Raw genomic sequence first — 24465 nt, 5'->3', positions numbered from 1 at the left:
GTCAGATAGCGAAAACGTACAATTGGATGACAGTTACGCTTTAATACTGGTAGATAACATCCGAGTAATGATAAGACAGGCAGCAAATGAGCAAGTAGCAAGGAACATCATCCACCAAGTGCTATCTGAGGAGCTTCCCAAGTATTTTCACAACGATAAAATTATCGATTTGAACAACATCTTTAGTGGAATTCTAATAGAAAGCAAAGGGAACGAACCTGATGATGGAGGAGGAAATGAAGAAAAGAATTCCCTTCTCCAGGAAGATGTGATAGGGTACTGCAAGGGTCCGGAAAAAGACCAAGAGTACATGTGCGCCATTACTGACAACGAACTCATCTCCATGATTTCTGATATTTTGTTAAGCAGTAAGGCAGACTATGGTGGTACGCCTTCCTCTCCTTTCGAAGTCGATCAAGCTCCTAAATCTCCAGCGGTCCGCAGGCCTGTTTTTCTGATGGACCAAGAAGAAGAAAATCAGGAATTTGAACAACGAGCTAAAGAATCTAAGATGGGTTATAGTAACGAGGACGACTCAGTCGAAATGAGCTCTTTACCGGATCAGATGCACTTTCTTCCTGGCAACGTGGAGGACAGCTATTTTGAAAGTGCCGACCATGAAAGTGGATTGGTTTACCCTTTGTGCAAAGAAGATTTAGATGGCAGCCTTTCTTGGCCCTCCTTGTCAGGAGAAAGCAGAGTTCCTTTAGAAAACGATCATGATACAAATGCATATTTCACAGCACAAACTCCTCAGTACGCCTTTAGAAAGCCCTCTTGCGTCATTACAACCTCAAGTTGTCGATCTTGCAACAACGCTGAAGTCAACGTGCAAAACAATGAACTAACGCCAACACATGTTTTACCAACTGCAGCCCATTTATCTCTCTCAGGATCAATACAAGGGTCATTTTCTGAGGTCCTATCTAAGTTAACGCGCATCAAACGAACTGACCACAAACGAAAGATAGGTACAGCACGAGAGCTGTGGTCTTCAAATAGCCAAGAAGAAGATACAAGCATTTTCAACGCAAGTTTCTCTCTATCGTCACTAGAAGACATGTTATCCGCACCAGAAAGCATTCCTCCAACACCATCGTCTCCTGTCTTCGGTTCTCCAGAGAAGAGTCCCCATGTCTTGGGAATACGGCTTCATAAGCCTGCAGGATTTAAAGATATATTTCTATCAGTCGTAGATCATGATTACAAGACAGGGCTACTGCGCAATATAAGTGATACTTGGACCCTTGGTACCAGAGAGGAGATGGAGTTGATTCTCCATGTCGACACCGATCCTCATCTGCGCGCAACCAAGACGTACTCCGGTCGCTATTGCTTGGCTTTTTATGACAAGAGTGATCTAGATGAGTATTTGTCTAATCAAGAATCTCAGGAAGATTTTGGTTTTTCGATGTTGTGTAGTCATGACAACAGCAAGGAAGAACAAGAGGTCGAGATTCCAAGCGAAGAAGAATATTTTGATCTCTCTTTCTTTAGCCATGCAGAAGTGTATGGACGTGAAGAAGACCAAGAAATTGTAAGGGAGTTGTTGCAAACAAATGCTCTTGAAGAAGAGGTGGAAGAAGAGGAAGAAGAAGAAGAAAAAGAAGAAGAAGAAGACCTTTTTAACCATGTAGAGAGCAGCTTAAACAATTACAGTAACGAAAAAGAAAACCAACTGCAGAAAGAAGAAGAATTGCCTCAAGACGAAAAGTCTGATCAAGACCATAAACCGGCTTCTGCTGAACAGCTTTATAAAACTCCAAGAAAGTGGGGGAGAAAAAGCCATAGAATCTTAGCATTCGCTTGCCTTGCCTTGACGAGCTATTTAGCACACCGATTCCTAAAATGATTGCATTAACAACCCCACATCAGGAACAGTCATTTTCTAACTGTACATTAATTAAAGTGCTCCTCAATAGCATTGTTGCACCTGGCGAAGTAGGTTTTGGTGGACGTCAATCAAGGCGTTTTCATGGCATTCCATAGGCACGTGCCCTTGAAAACTTTGTGAGATTCCAACAATATCATGGAAACACTTTAATTGAGCTCCAACCAAAACCTTATTTGGCTTGTGTGATTGGGAAGCACTGTAACTCTTTTTAAATATTCCATTATTTGGTTCTTAGTGGTCGTTCGTTTATAAGACTATTTTTTTATCATTTTACAGCTAAGAAAGGTTTACAAAATCATGACTGCTGCAAAACAAGTTCGCTATTATCGTATTACTAGTCCATTTTGTGCGCTTTTATTTTCTGGTAAAGAATTAAACTTTAACAAATAAATTTATATCATCAAAGTCTTGCGCATGGTGTGAAAAATGAGAATCAAACTATCAATCCCTTTCTTCCCACTGTTGGTCTTCCTTTGTTGTTCATTTCCCATAGTTCTTTGCGGTATCATCACAACAAACAAGATGGCGGACTCAACCTTAAAAATTTGGTCAGCTCTGGATTAAAAGTTTATTACGATTATTAATCAAAATTATCAATGTTCGCTTTTAAGAGTCAGTTTATGTACTCATTTCTTACTAGTATAGCGTACAAGAACAGCTTTTTTACGTCAGCACTACGATTTTACCAAAGAATTGTGCTTAGCAATGACGATTTAGAAGAAAAGTTTGTGAAAGGTTGGGGAAAAGGAGGACAAAAAGTAAACAAGACAAGCAACTGTGTGGAGTTGAAACACGTACCTACTGGCCTGGTAGTCAAGGTCAGGCTTATTCATGTTTCATTCTGAAAAACATTTCATGCTAATATTTTTTATATTTTTATTTTGCATATATACTATTCGAAAATAAATCATTTTGGAATTTGCCATTAAAACTTTACAAATTTTCTCGTCGTTTCTTTATCTTATAGTGTCATCAATCTCGTTCTCTGATAAGAAACAGAGCTATAGCGAGGGAAATACTAGAGAAAAAGCTAGACTTCATGATCAATGGAAGCAAAAGTGTTTTGGGACAGGAAATCGTGAACAAAAAGAAAAGAAAATATGAATATGAAAGAAAAAGAAGAGCAAAAGAAGAAGCCATGAAACAAGGAGTAAACGATACGAATGAAAATAAATAAATATTTTATTATTATTATTTTGTTTCGTTCCTTGGTGATTGGGTGGCCTGTGGTACATGCGCAGTGGGTAGTTTGTACAATCAAAATGGCGGTCAATTTGAAGGTTTTTAATACCAAAGCAAACAAATACTCGAAGCTTAGCATCCTTAACGGTTTTTATTACCTCTCTAATAAGTCAACTAAAACGTTTTGGACGCGGCATTAACGAGGAAAGTCGATAATCTTTAAATTAATCTGTTATTTTAAGCTTGCGCACACCAAAGATCTAAACACAGTCGTTCCGCTAAGAAGACTTGTTCACTTCAAGTGTTCGCTTTTTCTTAAAATGAGAGATTTCCATCGTTAAATTTATAAGTGACCTCTTTATCATGGCTGAAGGAGTTGACTCTTCAAGAGTCGATAAAGAAAACAACAAAGGAGATAAGAGACAAGAAGGAGATGGATTCGAGTCGTTTATTCAGCAGACTGCAAACCCTGGAGGTACAAATGCTGGAGCCCTTGCAAAACTGAATAATCATGATCAAATGGCAAAAGATAAAAGTGCTGTTGAAGCACAAACAACAAAGAAAGCTGTAGAAACTGAAGGAAAGGATGGATCTCTGAAGCCAGCTAGCGCTCGCGCTGGGACTGCGTCACAGAAAGATTTGCGTCAACAATTCAGACAGCTTCAAAACCAGGAACTCATTAGAAGAATCTTGCAGTCTACCGGAGTAATTCCTAATAATTCAGCTTTAAGCTCAGCTGGTGAGAAGCAATTTAGAACAGAAAGTACTGACGAGACAAAGGAAAAAGATTCATCAAGGATACAAGTGACAGGTGACAGTAAAAGTACGATTAACATCAAATCAAAGGAACAAGAAACACTACAACTTGAAAACGAAGAAGGAAGGACTCAGGAGAAAGCAGAAATAGATTCCCAGGGGAATTCTAAAAAAGAGGAAAGGGGAGAGACAAAAATGCAGTCCAAGACATCGTTTGTTTGTACAAAGTGTGACGCTTGCAAACAAGTTCAAGATGAAAAACTCCAAAAGACACAAAGACAAGGTGATGTAACGAACAGATCTGAGGAACAGATCTCTTTTGTTTCTTTACCAAAAACTGAAAAAGACGAAGAGCACATGAGAATTGAGGAGGACAGTTTGGACTGCGTTTCAGTGAACCAGCAGGATGAAGTCAAAGTACTTAACACTGGCAAGACAAAAGTTGAGGAACTCTCTGACAGATTACAAAAGCATCCAAATCAGGAAACTCTTGATGAAATCTTAAAGCTGCTACAGAATCAGGCACTAATGCATCCTGTAGAGGGAGATAAGGAGGGTTTTGAGCCTGAGCATGAGGTGATAACTGATGAATTGCAAGATGAATTAGAATGGAGACAGCAACAGCAGCAAAAGTTCCACATGATGGGGTAAGCCAATATTAGAAATTATGCATGCAAATGAGATTTAAATGAGACAAAAAGCATTGTATCGACCCAATAGACTCACTTGTATGATTCTTATAAAAGAATACCTCATTGCAGGCTCAACTGTAAGAACAGCTTTTTTTACTAACCAAGGCCACCCAAATAGATTTTATGGAAAATTACTTGGAGAAGATCAAAGTTATAAATACAAAAAAACTTTTTGCAGGAGAACAAATGTGTATTTGGTATCTGTTGATGCATTGAATTATTTATGAATTATTTACAGAAATGTTGTGCACAACTGAGGGGGATTGCACAGGGGAGACGGAAGCTGAAAATCTTTGGGGGGCACTGAAATATTATATTTAACGCTATGTGATAATGACCGCTGTTTTGTTTGATTGTAGATGCATGCACCATAAAACTATTGAATCTATGCATTTATATTTCATGTAAACCAATATTTTGTCGGGGGGCCAGGCCCTCCCAAAACATTTTATGTGGGGCATGTGCCCCCCTGGCCCCACGGTTCCGCCGCCCCTGTGGCATTATAGGTATTATTTAAATTTCCTTATGTATACTAAAATTCTCACTCATAGAAGTAGCATTGCAAATAAAAAGAGCAACCTAATTATTATATATTTTAGCCTGTTATCGTTGTTACAACAATACTTTGCCTTGGGTTATTTGTGGAAATGCTTGGCATTGATTGGCTGAATTTGGTTTGCATGTGACCAATCAATGAAGTCAACCAATCAATGGAATATATTTGTCACTGCTGTATCTTTCTTCAATTTTTCCCCAGAACAACAAGACCAAACTTACGTGAGAAGCATTCCAGACAGCTATCGGACATGAAGAGTTTCTATGAAGGCGAAATAGGAAAGCTGCGTGACCAACTGGACAACCTGAGGGGAAACCTTACCAACCTTCAAGAAGCTATACCAGTCAAAATGCTAGAAGCGACCAATCACAAACTAGATGCAAGGTGCAATCTCATGGAGGAAATCGCAAGCGAACTGAAAGCAAAATCACAAAAGCTTGAGCAAAATAATGAAGAATTGGAAAAAACATGCTTTGACTTGAGGCAAACAAATGAAAGTCTTGAAATGAGGTGCCTCTTTTTACAAAAATCTCTTCAAGATTTTGAAGAAAAACAAAGTGAGGTGCAAAATAAAAACATGTTCCTGGAATCCAAAATTCTCCACTTAACTCAAGCTAATGAAATGGGCACAAAGAACTGCAAACGGCTGGAAGATTCCAATAAGAATTATGAAAAGGCTTGTAGAGAACTAGAACTAGGTAACCAACAACTTGAGGCTCGCATTAAGAAGTGCAAAGAAGAAAACCTGAAGTTAACCTCTGATGTGAGGGATTTACAAGGGTCATTACAAGCTGCTAGAAAGTAAGTTTTTTTCATTGTCATGGTTAAAGACTACTTTTGCAATTGGTTTGAATAAAAATTGATTGTACTGCTAATGCTTTCATTGCTATGCACTGATTATTGAGACAACAGTCTCTTAAACAGGCCAGGGATATCAGGCAACAGACTACTATTGATTTAATTAATTGTTTGGTACCTTTACCTGCTCTGACTTACGGCAGTGAATTGCCCAATTTCCCTGTTGCAACTATTTTCTCAATCATGATCAGCTCTTAAGCAATGAAAATAGAGAACAGAGGATTACTTAGGTTTGGGTAACAGAGGATTATACTATTATAGATTATACTCCTTGATGAGCTAGCTAGGTAGGTTTTTGAGGATGTTACACTGAACAATGTTGTGTTTTGTCTGTAATGTAGTATGCATTTTTCAAGAATAATGTCTAAAACTTACAAAAATTGTCATCAATTGTTGATCAAAACTTGTCAACCCAGAATATCTACTGTGTAATGCTTGAATGTGGAAAAGTACCCTCTACAAAAATTTATATCAAAATAAATATTATTGATAAAATTATTAAAACACATTGTCAATTTTTACTTTATTGCTAGACGTACACAAGAATTAGAAAGTACTGCAACATCTCTACAGAATGAAAAGAGTGATTGGGTCTTAAAGGTAGATGCTGCCCAGAAGATGGCCAAAGCTGCTCAGAAAAGATACGAACAAGAGAGACTTGAAAAAAATGATCAAGAGAATATTGCAAAGAAACTGGAGGAGCAGATGGGGGTCTTGACTCTTTCTTTTGAAAATGCTGCAAAGGTTGGTTTGGATGGATAAATGAATGAATGAGTAAATAAGTAAAATAAAGTGATTATAATGAATGAATGAGTAAATGAATGAAGATGTAAATGAATAATTTAATAAGTGAACAAAATTATGAGTTAGCTCACTGACTGAACAACGGACACGCTGACTAAATAAAGCGAATAATGAATGAATGAATGAATAGAAATAAATAATTGGATCGATGCATGTATGGATACTTGGATGGATGCATGTATAGACACTATAGATGGATAGATAAATGAATAAATGAATATGATTATATTTTAGTATGCGAACCGCGTAGCACTTATGAAATGCAAGATATAGAAATATAGATAAGTTATAGTGTTTGGGAACGAGGTTATTCCAGGCGAAAGACCCTTGGAAATAAATTCAGAAAAATTAATTTTCGACGATTTCGCGATTCCCAGCGAGGTCGGAAATTAATTTTTCCGAATTTATTTCCAAGGGTCTTTCACCCGGAATAACCTCATTCCCAAGCACTATAACTTATCTATATATTTTAGTATGTTAACTTGTGACCTCCTTGGGTATTCTTATTAAGTTGCCCGTAGCACCGGGTTCACTTAACTGTACTGGTATGCTGTTTAAAGTTGTTATTTTATAAGCATATGTTGCACAACCATAAAATGCTAATTTTTAGTCCAACCTTTTGGTAAGTGATTCTTTTTTGTTGTATTTAGGCCAAGGAAGAACTTGAAAGAAATGCAGAAAGGGACAGAGAATTACTGAAACGGGTATATTATGTTATTAATTATTTATATCTTATCTGATTCTCAATACTAATACTAATTCATATTTCCTAAATGTTTCTTTGTTGTTGAAAAAATACTTTTTTGGAAACTAAGATGCCTAGTCTGTCAAGGTTTTTGATTCCATCGGCTAAAGGATTTGATGTAGGAGAGGTGTAACTTTAGATGGGGAGAGGAGAGGATTGGGGAAGATACTGTAATGCTATGATCAACATGTCACTTGACACATTGAAACACAATCCTGCAATGTTTCAGACTATCCTCTTATACATGTAAAAATGCTTTTATGTTTCCACATATTGGTCACTTTATTTTGATTCGCTGTATTTCAAGAGCTACATTTAATAAATATATCTAGTAGCATTGTTTGTGACACAATTGAACTCTGAAATTATCTTGAACAGCTTCTGACAGAATATGATGCTCTTGCTAAAGAAAACCAACAATTGAAGGTATTTTTAAGATAAGGTTTAGATTATTTAACTGAATAAAAACTTTTAAAATTTTAACCTGAAACAGCCATGGGGCTGATCTGAGTCAGGGCATGGCTAACTTACACATTGAACCCTGAAACAATCTCTGGGCTGATCTAAGTCAGGGCATGGCTCACTCACAGATCAAACCCTGAAACAACCTCTGGGCTGATCTATGTCAGGGCATGGCTAACTCACAGATTGAATTGGAACTGTTAGGTTTTGGTGAGGTAGGAATACTGTACTGGAGAAAACCCTCAAATCAAGAGAGAGACCTACTGCAGTAATGAACTCTACCCCTTTTTGATGGCGAGACCATTAATCTGATCTTAGATCACAGGGGTGAGAGGCAAGTGCACTGAGAACCAGTACACCACCCTTAAATTTACAAAACCCAAATCACATATTAATGTGACATATTAGGGCTGACCAATATTCTGTCTTGTTTTTCTTTTAAAAGGCTTCTGTTAGTGATGTGACCGAAAAAATGGACATTTCACAGGATGAGATCAACAGTCTCAGAGGGTAAGATAAGAGAGCTAATTGACTTTAGACCTTTGTATGGTACATTGTACACTTTTACTGGGACCATTATTACAAAAGTTATCCAATCACATTGCTGAGAGAAAGCTGGAGCAGATCACATGTTTGTCGTACTTTATTTAGCATCACAGACAAATTATACATTGAATATTTATAAGGAATTAGCATATTTTCAGATGCATGCTATTTACAATAACCATAAAAGGCTAATCTAGGTAAATAGATATGTTGACCTCAGCCAACCAGCTGATCTGAGAAAAAATGTTAGCCAATCAAAATCCAGAACATTTGCAAAACTGAGGTGTCACTGTTCCTCTTGAAATTTTGGTTTTCCAGGCCAATAAAGAAAACGTTGCTAATAAGTGCTTGATAACAGCGATACAATATTTTAATGATTTTTATATTTTTATTGCAAATATTTCCAAAATTAAATTTTGAATGATTTTTGTCCTACTGATTTATGTACCTTTTATTTTGTTAGGACTATAACCAAACTGGTTCAACGCAATAATAATCTGGAGGAATCTCTCAAGGATTCTCTATCTAACAATGTGAAGTAAGTGTGGACACTTGGCCTGGACACTTGGTGCAACGGCTGCGCATAATATTACGTGCAACAACAAAATTGCACTTTGCATGTATTTAGGTTAAAGTGATTGTTATATCAAAGAATATCATTTAAAGCCTGGATATTTGCTGCAATGGTTGCATGTATTGCATGCAATAAAAAAAATTGCATTGTGCATGTATTACATACATACATACTTTATTCGTCCTCTTTAAGGCTTTTCAGAATAAAGGGTATTCAGGTTAAAGTGATTGATATCTCACAGAACATTCATTTAAAGCCTAGACACTTGCTGCAATGGTTGCGCACACTGCATGCAATAACAAAATTGCATTGTGCATGTATTCAGGTTAAAGTGATTGACATATAACAGAATATAGATTTTAAACCATTTACTGCAATAGCTACTCGCAACATTGCATGTAAAGGCGCTGAAATACGAGACACAAAAAGGTCCAACTTGTCACGCAACATTGTTGCGGTGCAAGTTCGAAAACAATGTTGCTGGTTTTACACCCTATCTATCCAACTTGTCACGCAACGAAATCTTTTGTTGCAAGTTGGGAAAACTTGTTGTGAAAAGTAGAACGTAGATCAACTTTCTGCAACAAATTTGCGATTTGTTGCTCGTTTTTCATCACTCGTCCAACTTGTCACGCAAAATTTTATGTGCAGAAGCGGCCGTCATCTTGAATTATGTGTTTGTAGCCAATCAGAGTGCAGAATATCACCGTGATAGTCCCAACTTGCAACATTAGATTTTGAATGTTGCGTGACAAGTTGGATAGATAGGATGTAAAACGAGCAACATTGTTTTCAAACTTGCACAGCAACAATGTTGCGCGACTAGTTGGACGTTTTTGTGTCTCGTGTTTCAGCGCCTTAACAAAACGTTGTACGGTGCATTTGTACAGAATATGTTGCATAAGTAAAATCAAGTTCTAAAACAACAGTTTCATTGTGTGAACACGCAACGTTGCGCGTAGCTGCTGCACCGTTTCCGTGCCTTTATTCTTTGTTTCCTTGCTAAGCAACAGTTTCGTATCTTTTCAGAAACACAGTTGAATCTTTTTCGCCAAGTGTCAGAAAGACCTGGGAATCTCCTGTCCCACTGAAAGCTGACAAGTCTAAGAATGGTAGCCACACATCGTTATCTAGTTTTGAGTCTATTTTTGAGTCCAAAACCCCGACTGGGACTCCTCAAAAGGGCAAGTCATCCAGTTCACCACAAGGGTAAATATCAATGCTCAGCGCTTTTGCAACTAACGTTTACTTTACATGATGTAACCGGACCGCAGCAAATGAATGATTAAAAAATAACCATATACAGCTATTTCAAATAAGGTTGGTGATGTCTTGGTATGTGAGGTTGTTGCATCTCGCATGTTGCTTACTAAACTTAAAAGGTATTATATATATATCTTCATAGAATGGGACAATCACGAACGGAACGTTCAGATCCATGCTAGGTGAAAGCCCAAGATCAAATTGGAATTTAGAAGTTGGTTATTCATATTTATAAAATAAGTGTTCTTAATCTCGCGTTCTGATTAGTAGGGAGCACGCTTCATGAGAGCACACAGTTTCGTCATTCATGTAATTGTTATTTTAAAAAAGAAATAAAACACAACTTGCTTGCTGTGCTGTGTGGAGTTATAAAGCACTTGAGGATTGGCATATCACTCGAGAAGTGTCGAGAAGCATTCCGCTACGCGTCGTGCTTCTCCTAACACTTCTCTCGTGTTCTGCCGACCCCCGCGTGCTTTATAACTGCACACAGCACGCGCGCCCGTTTTCTATTTCTTTAGTAAATAATGTCAGCACAGAAGAGAATATACCAGAAAAACTTGCAGAAAAAGTTTGGGAAAATTCCACATTGTTGTGACCTTTCTCCATTGTGCATTTCATCATTTCACCTTCATCAACCTTTTTTTGGCTGTATATCATACTGACAATCACTCCCCGTAAAGGGGCTCTTCCACGGGGTTCACAACACACGCACTACCAATTAATTTATTATGAAGGATGAAAACCCTTTTTCAAGATACTATTCTGAAGCTATAATATGCTGCCCAGAGAAGATATACCAGCATGTGACTAGCTCTCTCAAGACCCTACTATATTGGCACACTCACATGGCTATATATGAATATAAGCTTTTCTGCAGCCACCCCTCTAATATGGAAAGTTAGTGTGCCCCCACTCATCTTCACTGACCCACTTTCATAATTCTAAAAACATTTACGTACCATCCCCCTACGTTCCCTGAATGTTATTGTAGTTCATATCTTGATTATTATTATTATTATTTTATTTCAGCATAAAGTTCGAAATACCATGGGACAAACAGACTTCAACCCCAACTAGACACACGCCCAAACACAAGCAGGACCAAAACAACTTGTCAAGCCCAGACAGGCAATCCACAGCCACCAATAAGTCTCCAAACAACTTAAAGATCAAAAAGTCAGACTTGGTCACAAGGTTTGATGTCGTTTTCGAAGACAGCACCTCAGGCGAGGAAGTAACAAGATCTCGCACAGGGCGAACAAGTCGTGCCTTTGGGGAGTCGCCAACGTCGATTTTTGTCTCCAACTCGTCCAATAATGTCACAGATTCATCTTCTCCAAATATCTTAGTAAGCAATGCTGCTGAAGCTGCTCTTAATGCTGTAAGATCAGGCAAAGTTACGTCACTAGCTGACTGGGAAAACAAGAATACTGTATCGAAAGGCAAAGAACGAAGAGAGAAAAGCGCCGAGAAGAAAAAGGCTCGACAGGTGAGGAATTAATCGTGGCGTAGCGGCAGTCCAGTCACCTATCACCTCTGAGGTCTCGTGTTTGATTCCCAGACTCGGCATCACATATGCGTAGAGTTTGTTAGTACATGATAGATGAGACGATAAGCCGTGTGGGATGGGCTCGGGTATCGTATAAGAACATGCGCAATAGGTAAATTACGAGCCTTATATGAAACGACTGAAGAAGAGTGAACATACAAACCTTTCACAACTTCAAGTCGCGTAAAAAATGTTAGTAGGTCTCTTGCATGATTCGATGGTTTTCAAAACTCGGGTCCTCCTCCGGCTTACATTACAACATTACAAGTTGTTTATGGACTTATACTAATCCTTTTGATTCCCATAGATACAGCATGGCGAAGGAATCACAGATAGTAGTGATCAAAAAAATGTCGTTTCAAAACTAGAAAGAAAGTTTTCGTCTTTGGCTGAGGAAAAGAAAAGGGTATGTACTGTAAAAACAAAATAAAGATGTTCTTTTAGTCCGAAGAAGTAATTTCAACTCTTCCAAAAAAATGACAATGACTAACGGTTACTAGTTGGGACTGCGTTGGTGCGTTAAATACAACAAGTTGAATAAGAGGGAAACTTAGCACTAACTCAGTGTGTGAAGAATGTTTGGGAAAAGTACATATATATTTTACGACCACCACTCCCCATACGGGGTTCTACATTCCCCTATATTTACAACATACAACTCACATGTTAATTTTTGCGGAGAGAAAAACCGGAGAACACCCTCGTGGCAAGGGAGAGAACAACACATCAAACAAACTCAACTCACATCATATATGATCCATTCTGAGCCGTGGCTCGCACCCGGACCACAGCGGTGAGAGGCGAGCGGTAAACCACTTCCCATGCCACCATACTAAGTACAGTTCCAAACTTTTTTACACCGTGCTTAAGTTTCCTATTCATTAACTTCGTTAAAACTGTCTTTCTTACCCCTTTTGGGGGTCACGAATGAGGGTTAAGATTATTTTTTCTTTGCTTAGCTTGAATCTACTTTGAGCAGAATTCCTGTCCACCGCGTTACGAAGCGTTCTTTGGAAGATAAGGTAAACTAGATTTTCCTCAGCACTGTATTGTATTTCTTGGGCGTCAAGATATGCAAAAAAGAGGCTTATCCGCAATGACGTTTTTATTTTAATGATTGATTCTGATTTTCAAAAAAACATCGGTATTTTCTCGCGCTCAAACTAAGCCCTCGCGGTCGCCGTTTCCTCCGTCCGCAAACTCTCGGAATCTCAGACAGCAGCGGGACCGTTATGCACCTCTCAATTTTAAGCCCGCGGGGAGGGGCTGGTGGGGGGGACATGGGGTTGGGATTTGACATTTTTGACAAAAAATAACACACCCATGGGACAACAGGGGTTCTCCTATATATTGAAGGTTTCAATATATCTTATCATGACATTTAAAAAAATCGAGATGATCTATTAACTTTGTGCGGTATGTGCGGATATCATCGTCTTCAGTTTTCCCGCCATAAGATTTAGCAGACAACGCGCGTGTCTTTCAGTAAGTACCCGCCGAAGATTCGGTAATAAAAGCGAACGTTATTCAATATTACTTTTATGAGATTGGAAATGTCCAAACAACATTTTCAAGACAAAATTTTAAATTAAAAATGACATCTATTTGAATATTAGGAGTCAAACAGTCTAGGATATGAGAGATAAGTGATAACGTTTTAGGAAAATTGAATAGAAGTGACTGCTTTGTCTGAAATCCTGCTGAGACTTCCAAACATTTAGCTATTTTCATGTTAATTAAGGCTCTTTGCCCTTTCATGTAAAATCTTTCATGCACACTCAGTTGATTTTGACAAAAGTTCATAAAGAACCTTTTCAATTCCCAGGATTGTGACAGTAAACTGCTAGACGCTGACCTAATAACTGTCTTACAGATTGACAGTAACTTACGCGCAAATTTTCGCTGAAGCCAACAGCGCTATAAACGTTCAAAAAAATCAGTTTAAAAAAGTGGGGGGAAAATATTCGAAAATTTGCATTTATCATGTTTGGTTCATAGTATTAGGCAAAATTAGTAAAAAATATTGCCTTATTGGATTCATCCAAGCCCATTATAACAGAAATGTCTGCCACATATAATGGGCGAGGATGAATCCTGAATGATTTGATTTTTTAAAAATAAAAAGATCACTATAGTGCCATAACAATAAGTTTTTTGCAGTCCAATAAGTTGCTGCGCAATATCGCATAATAATGGATAGCCGTGTGACTAAAATACGGTGAAGATTGAGAGAATTACGAAATGTTATAGTATATGTTTTTGGTTCGTTTGGTTTTTGCATTTGTTTGGGGTTTTCGCCGGCGATTTTTGTCCTCTTTGAGCAGCACAACAAGTGCTGTGAATAATGTAATTTTATACGCAGCAGGTTCTGATTCTGATCATTTGACCACGGTTAACTATGATTTGAATGTTTTAACTCACCAGGCGTTTCTGGAAAAAAGACTAGATGAAGTTATTCAAGACATAGGTTCCGTGAGAATGCAGCTGCGGCGTCACCACGCTCTTTGAAGCCAACAAAAAGAACCAAAGATTTATATTGAAAACCGATGAATACATATTAGGGCTAACTGCCTATAGTATTTAATGAAAGTCAGTAGATTTAGTCCTTATGTTAAGGCACTTTTCTATTTATATTTCTACGATGGATGTATTCTATTTTTATATCGTGAAAAAATATTTATAAAATAACTATTATGAATCTCGCGTTTTGATTGGTTGGGAGCCCGTGCTTTATGAGAGCACGCAGCACGCGCTTGCACTTTCAGTTGCGTCATTCCTATCAAAAATAAAGGTTATTGTAATTTGCATCTCATAAAAGAAATGAAAAACTTGCTTGCTGTGCTGTGTGGAGTTATAAAGCACTTTGGGATTGGCAGGACACCCGAGAAAAGTCGAGAAGCATGCTACGCGTCGTGCTTCTCCTAACACTTCTCCCGTGGCCAACCCCCGCGTGCTTTATAACTGCACACAGCACGTGCGCGCGTTTTCTATTTTTTCATTGTAGTTGAATTACATCAAGTAGAATCTTTTTATTTCATAAACGTGTAGTGATATGATGCTTTGGGTATGAAGCAAAGAACTTTCTTTCAAAAGCAATTATCTGAAATAGGTTTCTAACAGGAGATTGGTAAATCGATTTTGATCTCAACGATGTTTGTCATCGAGTTACACACGGCAGATGTCAAAGTGGGCGTCGTCTCAGCAAATGGGTGTGTACGAAAAGTACGTACTCTCGATTCCACAATCTTCTAGTGTCGATGCGTGTATAAAATCCCAATTTTTCTAGCGCGAAGTTAAAGTAAAATCCTTCCTTCTTTACCCTGCGAGCAGAGTCTCCTTTTACCTCCCCTCGCCCGTAGAGGTAAAAGGAGACTCTATTCGCTGGGTATTCATTCTTTTGAGCGTATATATTTTTGAATTAAAATTCAATCGTTACTAGTCTCTCGCTCCGACTGACATGTAACGCCTGCTGATATTTGACATTTAGAGCTTCAAAATGTGCTCCAAAAGTTTGTTCAAGGATTCTCTTCAATTTCAAAATTATACAGCCCAGTGCCGTTTTTTGGGCGTTTTTATGAACTTATTGCAAAATACAAGACTCCTTACGCCTGTAAAACCAAAGAGAAGTATATTACGATGCTCAAGAACACTATTTTCTACAAATGGGTCTTCACACAACTTTAAAAAGACGATAACAAAGCAGAAATCTGATGGTGGTAAAAGGTAAGCTTAAATAAACTGTATTTTTGGATTTCTTTAGAACAATTTTATTGCCCTCAAAAGGAACTTATGTCATCTATTTTTTTCATGTTATTTCAATGTCTTGAAGCAAAACTGAGTATCTTTTTGGCGTTGGACCATGTTATCTTGCCCTAAAAAGTAACAGACGAAAAATATCCAACATATACATTAGGGATGGTGCAGTTAATACAACAAGGTTTGGAATAACTTGAACTCTATTAGCTACTGTAAAGGTGGAGTGTCGTGGGGGGATCAGGGCTTGTGCAAATGGGGGAAAATTTTCATGCAAAATATATATATTCGTGCAAGCCTTAGGAGAGGGGGGCGTCCAACAATTTTTCTACAACAGGAAAGAAGAAAGAAGAGGGCCTTTTAAAAATATGGTGATCAATAGTAAAATGCACCAGCCCCCAACCCAGTATAATTTCGGGATGAGCTTTACACCTATTTGAAATGAGTGATCCCTAGGCCTGCTGATGTTTGAGAAAGTGAGTTGAGAGGTAGGTTTGAGATAGTGAGACTCCACTGTGTTTATATCTATTTTTTATTCCTCTAAGAGTCATGTTTCTCCTAACACTTCTCTCAAAAAACCTTCAACCTTGAACTTTTTTATTTAAAGTCATGGTATGGCTGACTCAAAGATTGAATTGGAATTTAGCTTGATATTTTGACTTTAGGACAAAAACTGGAGAATTCCAAGGAAACCCTCAAAAAAGAAAAACACCAATATTAAAAACTCTACTTACATATGATGCCGAGTCTAGAAATCAAGCCTATAGACCCCAGGCTTGAAAAGAGTGCACAATCACTCTGTTGCGTCCCTTGTTTCCTTCATGTTCTGCCAATCTCCATCTAGAAAAATATAACTTTGCAAAGCACAAGTTCACATATATTCTTCTGTAATTTTAAGGAATGAGTTTGAAGAAATAAGAAAAATGGCAGAAGACAAGGGAGTACCAATAGTCTCAACAACCAGGAAGCATTTATTAAAATTAAGTCAAGGCAGACCAGCCCAGGTCAGATCAGGTCTGCATTATATAATTATAGAACAGAATGGGCCAGGCCCCCCCCTCCCCCCCCTTCCCTGAATGGCTGGGCCCCTCCTACCCACCTTTAGGAAATCCTGGCTAATATACCCCTGTGCATAGACAAATTATGTTGGGGTAATGTAAGTAGCACTTCTCAACTGAAAAGACAATTCTCTACCATGTAATGCATTCTATCAATAGCTGTCAATTTTTGCTTGCTTTTATTAAACCCCAGGGGTGGGGGGGGGACTCCCGTATATAGACTATATGGGGATGATCCACTGAACAGGGTATGGTTTTTCAAGCTTCTTGTCATAAACAGGGTATGCAATTTCACTCAAGTTCCAATTTCTTCCTGTGCTTCCTGTCATACTCAGGGTTTCTCCTTTCGTATTGACCAAAACTGGTTACTATGGTCTTCAAAAAGCGATACGCGAGCTGGCATGATAATGGAAACAGGAACTCAGTGCAATTAATTATATCTTTTGTCATAAACAGGGTACCCCTTTCAGAATCCCAGTGGAACACCCCTACCCAAATCCTGGCAGAGTACCCCCCGGGTATTAAACCCTTTGTTGCACAACTACCATCATACATATAGATTTAAGGAATGTATGTATTTGCAAATAATTTATAGGGTACAAATAGATTGTTGTTGTCGTAGTTAGGATAAATCTTGATTTTCAGAAAATATAGTCAAGACACATTTTAGTTAGACTGAGTTTCTATGGCATCTATATGCATTAATATGCATACCATAGCTTGGTCAGCCAGCCTATTCCTTTCCTAATGTCATTCTGGACAGTGATTGCTTAGAAAGTGTGGTATTTCAGAGTACAAGAGTTAGACTGTATAAGGTAGATGTATCTTAGCCTTTCCTGATAAGATTATTAATTCAATACATCAGATATCATTAGTCTCATTTAATTTTACATGCACATTTTTTTCCAGAATATTGTCATGGAAGTCTCACCCTTGAAATTTTTGAATTGTGAAAGAAAAGATTTTAAAAGGTAATATTATTAACAAGTGAAATTTCTACCATAATTTTTCAAATCACTAATTGCATGCATTTATACCAAGTAATTAAGCATTGAAGTGATTATCGGTGAATAGTGCAGTTTTCGTATGACTGTGAAAGGTCCACGGCATGAACATGGTCGTGACACAGCAAGGGATACGCCAGACAAATCACATTGCACAAGAATTTACTCTCTGTCCAATAAAATACCTGGAACATGGCATAAACATGGCATGAACACAGTCACGCCAAGATCATGGCACTTTTAGACCAATCATATTGCTCGTGAAAAAAAATCAGTCAATTAAAATTCTAGAAAGTATCACGGTCACGGCATGCAACGCTTATGGCATTGAGCTTTTCACAGTCATACAAAAACTGCACTATTTAGTGAGCTGTGAGTCTTCGAGCAGCAAGGTAAACATTCACCATAAACTGGGCCTGAGGCTGGGAATAATTGTTTTAATGTCATCTTAAACTTGAATATCAGAGAAAAGACAAAATTCAGGATAAGAATATTGTTTTAGTATTACTTCCTCTCCCAGTGCACGAATCTCTATATTTGTTTCTAAAATTATGCTATTTTTTTAATTCTACCTTTCAGTGATACAGAAACAGGAAACCCAGAGCTGTGGGTTGCATTAGATGAAGTTCAGGTCAGCATATTACTATCTTGGTTTGCCTGTTTTCCTCCCTTCACTCACATTGAGGCTTGCTCTATTAATTCTACTGTCATTGTCTCACAATCACTGAAATGGCTTATTATATTTCTGCAATTTTACAATCTAATCACAACGCAAAGTTACAGCTATGGTAAAAAACCAGTACAGCTACAAATTTTTCATATCAATTCGCACTCATATGAAAATTGTCACAATCCACAAACATCTCAAACTTTTTGTAATCTCAAACTTGTGGCCTTGTCTAGAGAACTTGGGTCAATGTTACACTGCAATACCATTTAACCTGGAATCAGGAACCTCTAATATTTCAAGCCTTTTCCTTGGTCCCAAGAAGGTTTGAGATAATGAGACTCAACTGCATGTACTTTCAATCAAGGATGTGGCAAGGGGAGCAAATTGCAAAATTGCAAAATTGTTCAAAGAAGTACTTCCTGGTATTTTTTCAGTTTTACTACAATAGGGGAAGGTTGTCAATTGGGACGCAAGTCCTGTATCCTCCTCCTGTCACGTTTTATCATAATAGCCTACTTCTTTTTCACTATTTTTTCCTTTTTATCTCTATATAACTATATTTAGCTCACTTAATTTATTTGATCACATATTGTAACCTCAGGTTGTAAATAGTGACAAATAAAGTACTCTAAACTAATGCCCCCCCCCCCCGCCCTTCAAAAAAAAGCTTTCACTAAAAATCCTAAATTTTCCTTTTTTCCTAATTTATTGGGCTTTCTGTGGATTTGGCAGGAATTTTAATGCCAAAATGTCTGTTCTCTGGTACCCTTGCTTACACCACTACTTTCAATGGGTGGTCAATTTCTGGTCCAAAACATAAGATAAGAACCATTACTTTCCATTAACAAAAGATACATGACACACTCTTTAATCTATGCCATAACCTAACAATTTACATACTTGTTTTTTTTCTATAGGATCCGATGAATTTTGGTGCAATTCTTAGAACAAGTTTCTTATTAGGTGTATCGGGAGTTGTAGTGCCTCAACGTAACAGGTTTGACAGACTAAAAAAGACTGGGAGAGACTGAGTACTAAAGCTACTTTCAATTTTTTAATCAATGAGATCTGAACATGCAGTGTTAACAGTTGGTTTTCTTACCACCCTGCATGCAACTAGTTTTTATTTCAAGGAACTCAAGGGTGGTGTAGTGTGTAGTAGTGCACTTGCATCTCACCTCCTGGGTCTCAGATTAAATTCCTGAACATCACATGTGAGTAGAGGTTTTGGTCTGTCCATTTATTTCACTCAGGTATTTTCTTTATTTTTTCTCTCTTCACAATATTTCAGTGTGAGTTGTCTGTGCCCTGACTTGGAAACTTTGATCATCCCTGAGATCATTTTAGGGTTTGATTCCTGAAACCATGCCCTGACTTAGATCAGCCCAGAGGTTATTTCAGGGTTTGATTTGTGAGTTAGCCGTGCCCTGACTTAGATCAGCCCAGAGGTTGTTCAGGGTTTGATCTGTGAGTTAGCCATGCCCTGACTTAGATCAGCCCAGAGGTTGTTCAGGGTTTGATCTAAGAGTTAGCCGTGTCCTGACTTAGATCAGCCCAGGGGTTGTTCAGGGTTTGATCTGTGAGTTAGCCATGCCCTGACTTAGATCAGCCCAGAGGTTGTTCAGGGTTTGATCTATGAGTTAGCCATGCCCTGACTTAGATCAGCCCAGAGGTTGTTTAGGGCTTAATTTGTGAGTTAGCCATGCCCTGACTTAGATCAGCCCAGAGGTTATTTCAGGGTTTAATTTGTGAGTTAGCCATGCCCTGACTTAGATCAGCCCAGAGGTTGTTCAGGGTTTAATTTGTGAGTTAGCCATGCCCTGACTTATATTAGCCCAGCGGTTGTTTCAGTGTTTGATGTCTGGTTTCTTTTTTAAGTGCCCCTCTATCTCCTGTGGTTAGCAAAGCCAGTGCTGGTGCCATGGAGATGATGAATATCTTTCAAGTATCTCACCTACCATCGTTTTTGAAAGTAAGAAAACTAATTTACTAAAGGTATTGTTCTCTAGTTATGATATGACATTGTAAATAAATAACTGTTATAAATCTCACGATCTGATTGGTTGGAGGCACATGCTTTATGAGAGCTTACAGAACGCATGTGCACTTTTACTTAAGTCATTCCTATCTAAAATAACAGTTACTGTAATTTGTATTTCATAAAAGAAATAAATACTTGCTTGCTGTGAAACGTGGAGTCATGAAGCTCTTGGGGATTGGCAGAACACTCGAGATACACTCAACACTTATATTCACTTGAGAAGTGTTGAGATGCACTCGACTGCTATGCTTCATGCTTCTACTAACATTTCTCTCATGTTCTGCCAACCCCTGGTGTGCTTTATAACTGCAAACAGCATGGGTGTGCATTTTCTATTTCTTCATTATTTCATTATGTTATCTGGAATATTGAATTTCCATCCATTTTTTTTCCAGGAGAGAGCTAATGAAGGATGGGATATACTGGGCTCTGTTTCACCAAATTCAGCTGAAGAATCAGAAGAAAAGCCTCTAGACTGCACTAACTACGAAATACATAAGACTGCTGTTCTGGTCTTAGGTAACATATTATTTATTATGTATCTAAAAGATCTAAATATATTAATGTTTTCTGTTGTATCACTGTGTGAGTTAGTCTCCTACGCAGCTGCTATTTGTGCCGTCACGCAACGCTCACACCCCTAAGTAGCTGAACTCAAAATTTGTAGCCTGCGTCACATCCGGAATTTTCTTATTTACGAAGAAAATTCCAGATGTGACGCAGGCTAAAAATTTGTGTTTCTGTAAAATATCTACATGTAGTGTCCTACGCAGCCGCTGTTAGTGTCGTCACGCAACGCTCTGTCCTCTAAGTAGCTTAGGATAGTGAGCGTAGCATGATGACACTAATAGCGGCTTCGTAGGAAACTATGTGTGGGTCAATCACAACAGAACTAGCCTCCAAACTATATTTAAAACGTAAGGATCAAATTGACCAAATTTTAAAGTTGATTTTTGCAGAGATATTTGGAGAACTGGAGAAAACCCTAGTAAACCCACTAAAGATACAGTAATGATGAAAAGGTAAATTATACACCGTGAAAAGATGAAAAAACTTACTGACGTTTCGGACGCTAGTCGACGCTAGACTAGCATCCGAAACGACAGTAAGTTTTTTCATCTTTTCACGGTGTATAATTTACCTTTTCATCATTACTGTTTCATTAGAAACACCGACGCAGCTCTCACTGGTTTTTAGCTAGTTATGTCTTCTTACCACTAAAGATACATAGCCCGGCATTTGAATACAGGTTGCATCAGTAAGAGGTTTTTCATTAGCAGCGCAAACCATGCACCCATGCTTCCCACAGTGGCAGATCAGGGTGTGTAGTGGAGACATGACCCCCCCCCCCCTGACTTGATTGTATAGTTTGGATAAGTAATTGACAAAATATAAAAGTACTAATGTTATTAAGGGTATTTTTATTCGGCAAATTTCAGCCACTCAAACAAACCTCCTGGTTGCGTCCTTATTCCAGTTCTTGCAGATGACTGGTCTTCTTTATCAAAATAAATATTGTTGCCTTTCAGGGAATGAAGGAATTGGTTTACAAAGTCAAGTACTTCAGCACTGTACGCGCCTGATTTCAATTTTTCCGCCATCGTTGCAGCCATCATCTTTAGTCGGCCCTGACTCGTTGAATGTTTCTGTGGCAACAGGTTTAGAATTTATAAGCTATTCCACCAACCCCATCTTAGACTTGCTCCAATTCTCGCTCTCAAATTCTTTCCCCCGTTGCAAACCCAGTCTCGTGTCCAAAGCTCCTCGGATTCAAATAGCGCACTTCCGGTTACGACGACTTTGCTAAGGCGATCGCTCGGCTTCTCGTTTCCTACGCTCCATTCCCCTCGGAAAGCTGTCGTAGCCAGCGAAGTGCACTATTTTAATTTTAATTTTTAATTTAGAATTTCCGAATAAAACTTGCAGGAGCAAGTCTAACCCCACCTTCACCAATGTCTGTTCGAGACATCCTCTTCTACTTTGCCTTATTTCTGTCTGGGTGCCAATGCCAAAGGAACAAAAAAAAATCAAATCCTACGAGTCTCGGCCTACGACTAAAACTGTTTTTCATATTGACCCGGGAGTCGGTTTCTTTCACACGAATAACGTCTTACATTATAGAGCTCTGATGGTCAGTTTTTGGGGAGATTTCCCTTCACAAAAAAGCGAACTGAATTTGCTGAAGAGATAACTAGCTAAAAACTAGTGTGAGCTTCGTCGATGTTTGCAATGAAACAGTAATAATAAAAAGGTAAATTATACACCGTGAAAAGATGAAAAAACTTACTGACGTTTCGGACGCAATCATCTTTATGATATTCACAATAACGATCCCACCAAACCAGTTTCCCGCCATTTCAATCTAGCTAACCATTTTCTTTCTGACTTCATTGTTTTCGGTCTTTCTTTGATTAACGGCAACAATGATTGTCGCAAGACCAAAGATATGCGGCTTATTCACCTATTGGGCACTCTTAGTCCCAACGGGATTAATGAACGCTTTGCTTTCAACTAACCCTTTCTTTTGTCTTTTGATTGTTTGTTTTTGTTTCCTTGCATACCTTGTTCTCTTTGGTTTCTTTTGTATTACTCTATCATATAAACACTCCTTTCTACCACCTCTTTCTCTTTTACTCCGACGAAGGACTAGCGTCCGAAACGTCAGTAAGTTTTTTCATCTTTTAAATAAATAAATATATGAATAATAAACATTTTATTATTATTATCTTTTCACGGTGTATAATTTACCTTTTTATCATTACTGAATTTGCTGAGCTTTTTCTCTTTATAGCTCGGTAAGAGTCGGCATCGACGTTTTCTTCGTTATATTCAAATGAGCCTCCATTTTTAACAACTTCTTTGGACTGATAGGATCCCAAATCGACTCAGAAGCAGCTCTAGCTCCTTATCTTACAAAATACTTCTCGCTTGATTACAGATTATCACGCAAAAATTTTATTCCCTAATTTTCCATCATATTTTTGGTATTTTTGCACGTATATAGTTATAATATAATAGTCAAAGTTAGTGATTCGTGTTTTCCTCGTAATTTCGTCACAACACATCAAAATAACTTCGTTTTCTTTTCCAGGAATTCTCGTCTTTTCTTTGATGAAAAACCTGGTCAGCAAAAGCCAAAAGTAATTCCTGTCATGGTCATCTTCAATGCTTGTTATTGTTAGTTTTAATGAGATTTCCGCTTCGATAGATACCATAAAACAATAAAGATTTTTTTCACAACTTCCCGGTGTTTTATTCAGCCCTTCTTCTCGAAGCGGCCAAGCGAATATCTTGTGTATGAAATTGTGAAATTGCATCTAAAAAGATAAAAAGTTTGCTACATTATGATGATCATCAATGTGACATACAGATAAGGTTTCCAAGTGTGTCTGACCCCGAGTCCATATTTTCTACCACGGTCCAATTTTTCTACGTCCGGTACTTCCATGTTTTCTCGGGTTCAGTCCAGTCCAGTCCAGTTCATGTTTTAGATCATGACCCGAAAAGTGGGGTGGGTGTGGGCTTTTATCGGAAGTTGCAGAGACAAGCGCTTGTTTTACGTGATGTGTTATTTTGACTAATTAAAGCCTGACCACTAAGATTGGCAGGCATTGTTTTGGATATGCATGATCAAAGGTCGGCAAACATGTCCTGCCGCCGACAAATGAAATCGGCTTGACTCGAAAACAAAAGACGTAATTACTGGTAAACAAATTCTCACGGCAATAGCTTTTGATGGTCCCTCTTTGGATGGTTAGATTTTCGGTAAGATGGATTAAAGTTTGCTAGATCATATGGTCTTTCAAAAGAATGTGGGTGTTTTTTTCACTTTGGTACTGAATAATGTCACGTCAATCACTTTTTTTGTGAAATCGTATACCTTGTTTCCGTTTGCAAAATTGTGGCTAATTAGACCGTGACTAGACACTGCCCAGCCTCTGTAAACAGTATTACTAGCAATATCTATGTCAACTTACTAAGGAAAAGTTTGACTTTCGTGAATTTCAAACAAAGTTTACCAAACTAAACGAGCAAGTATATTATTACTATACATA

At 38.1% G+C, this 24465-nt stretch overlaps 3 protein-coding genes across 6 annotated transcripts; all 3 read left to right on the top strand.

The window, feature by feature from the left end:
• Window positions 1-2409: 2409 nt before the first annotated feature.
• Window positions 2410-3088, top strand: LOC116294755 (mitochondrial translation release factor in rescue). Its single transcript, XM_031702410.2, has 2 exons — window positions 2410-2712; window positions 2862-3088. The coding sequence occupies exons 1-2, from the start codon at window positions 2491-2493 to the stop codon at window positions 3069-3071; spliced, it is 432 nt and encodes a 143-aa protein (XP_031558270.1). The 5' UTR covers window positions 2410-2490; the 3' UTR covers window positions 3072-3088.
• A 63-nt stretch (window positions 3089-3151) lies between these two features.
• On the top strand, window positions 3152-14547 carry LOC116294764 (uncharacterized). Its single transcript, XM_031702424.2, has 12 exons — window positions 3152-4479; window positions 5282-5881; window positions 6472-6682; window positions 7393-7446; window positions 7866-7913; window positions 8395-8459; window positions 8959-9033; window positions 10099-10278; window positions 11365-11824; window positions 12192-12290; window positions 12844-12906; window positions 14309-14547. Exons 1-12 carry the CDS (start codon window positions 3440-3442, stop codon window positions 14390-14392), a joined length of 2979 nt encoding a protein of 992 aa, XP_031558284.2. The 5' UTR covers window positions 3152-3439; the 3' UTR covers window positions 14393-14547.
• Window positions 14548-15349: 802 nt separating this feature from the next.
• On the top strand, window positions 15350-23650 carry LOC116294759 (rRNA methyltransferase 1, mitochondrial). 4 transcript variants are annotated; one of them, XM_031702418.2, is made up of 10 exons: window positions 15351-15607; window positions 15714-15821; window positions 16536-16641; window positions 17605-17666; window positions 18279-18330; window positions 19287-19366; window positions 20248-20341; window positions 20806-20929; window positions 21940-21981; window positions 23502-23650. In XM_031702418.2, coding segments are annotated over exons 1-10 (897 nt in total). In that variant the 5' UTR covers window positions 15351-15380; the 3' UTR covers window positions 23504-23650. The 4 variants fall into 4 exon arrangements, with proteins under 4 accessions (XP_031558275.1, XP_031558278.1, XP_031558276.1 ...); XM_031702416.2 differs by having other exon boundaries at window positions 21940-22068; XM_031702415.2 differs by having other exon boundaries at window positions 15350-15607; window positions 21940-23650.
• Window positions 23651-24465: the final 815 nt, after the last annotated feature.

This window comes from Actinia tenebrosa, unplaced genomic scaffold, assembly GCF_029948245.1.
Source record: "Actinia tenebrosa isolate PJP-AT-01 unplaced genomic scaffold, QUT_ActTen_1.0 PGA_scaffold1__47_contigs__length_23844297, whole genome shotgun sequence".
Classification (NCBI taxonomy): Eukaryota; Metazoa; Cnidaria; class Anthozoa; order Actiniaria; family Actiniidae; genus Actinia; species Actinia tenebrosa.
This window is presented reverse-complemented; position numbering and strand designations above follow the sequence as displayed.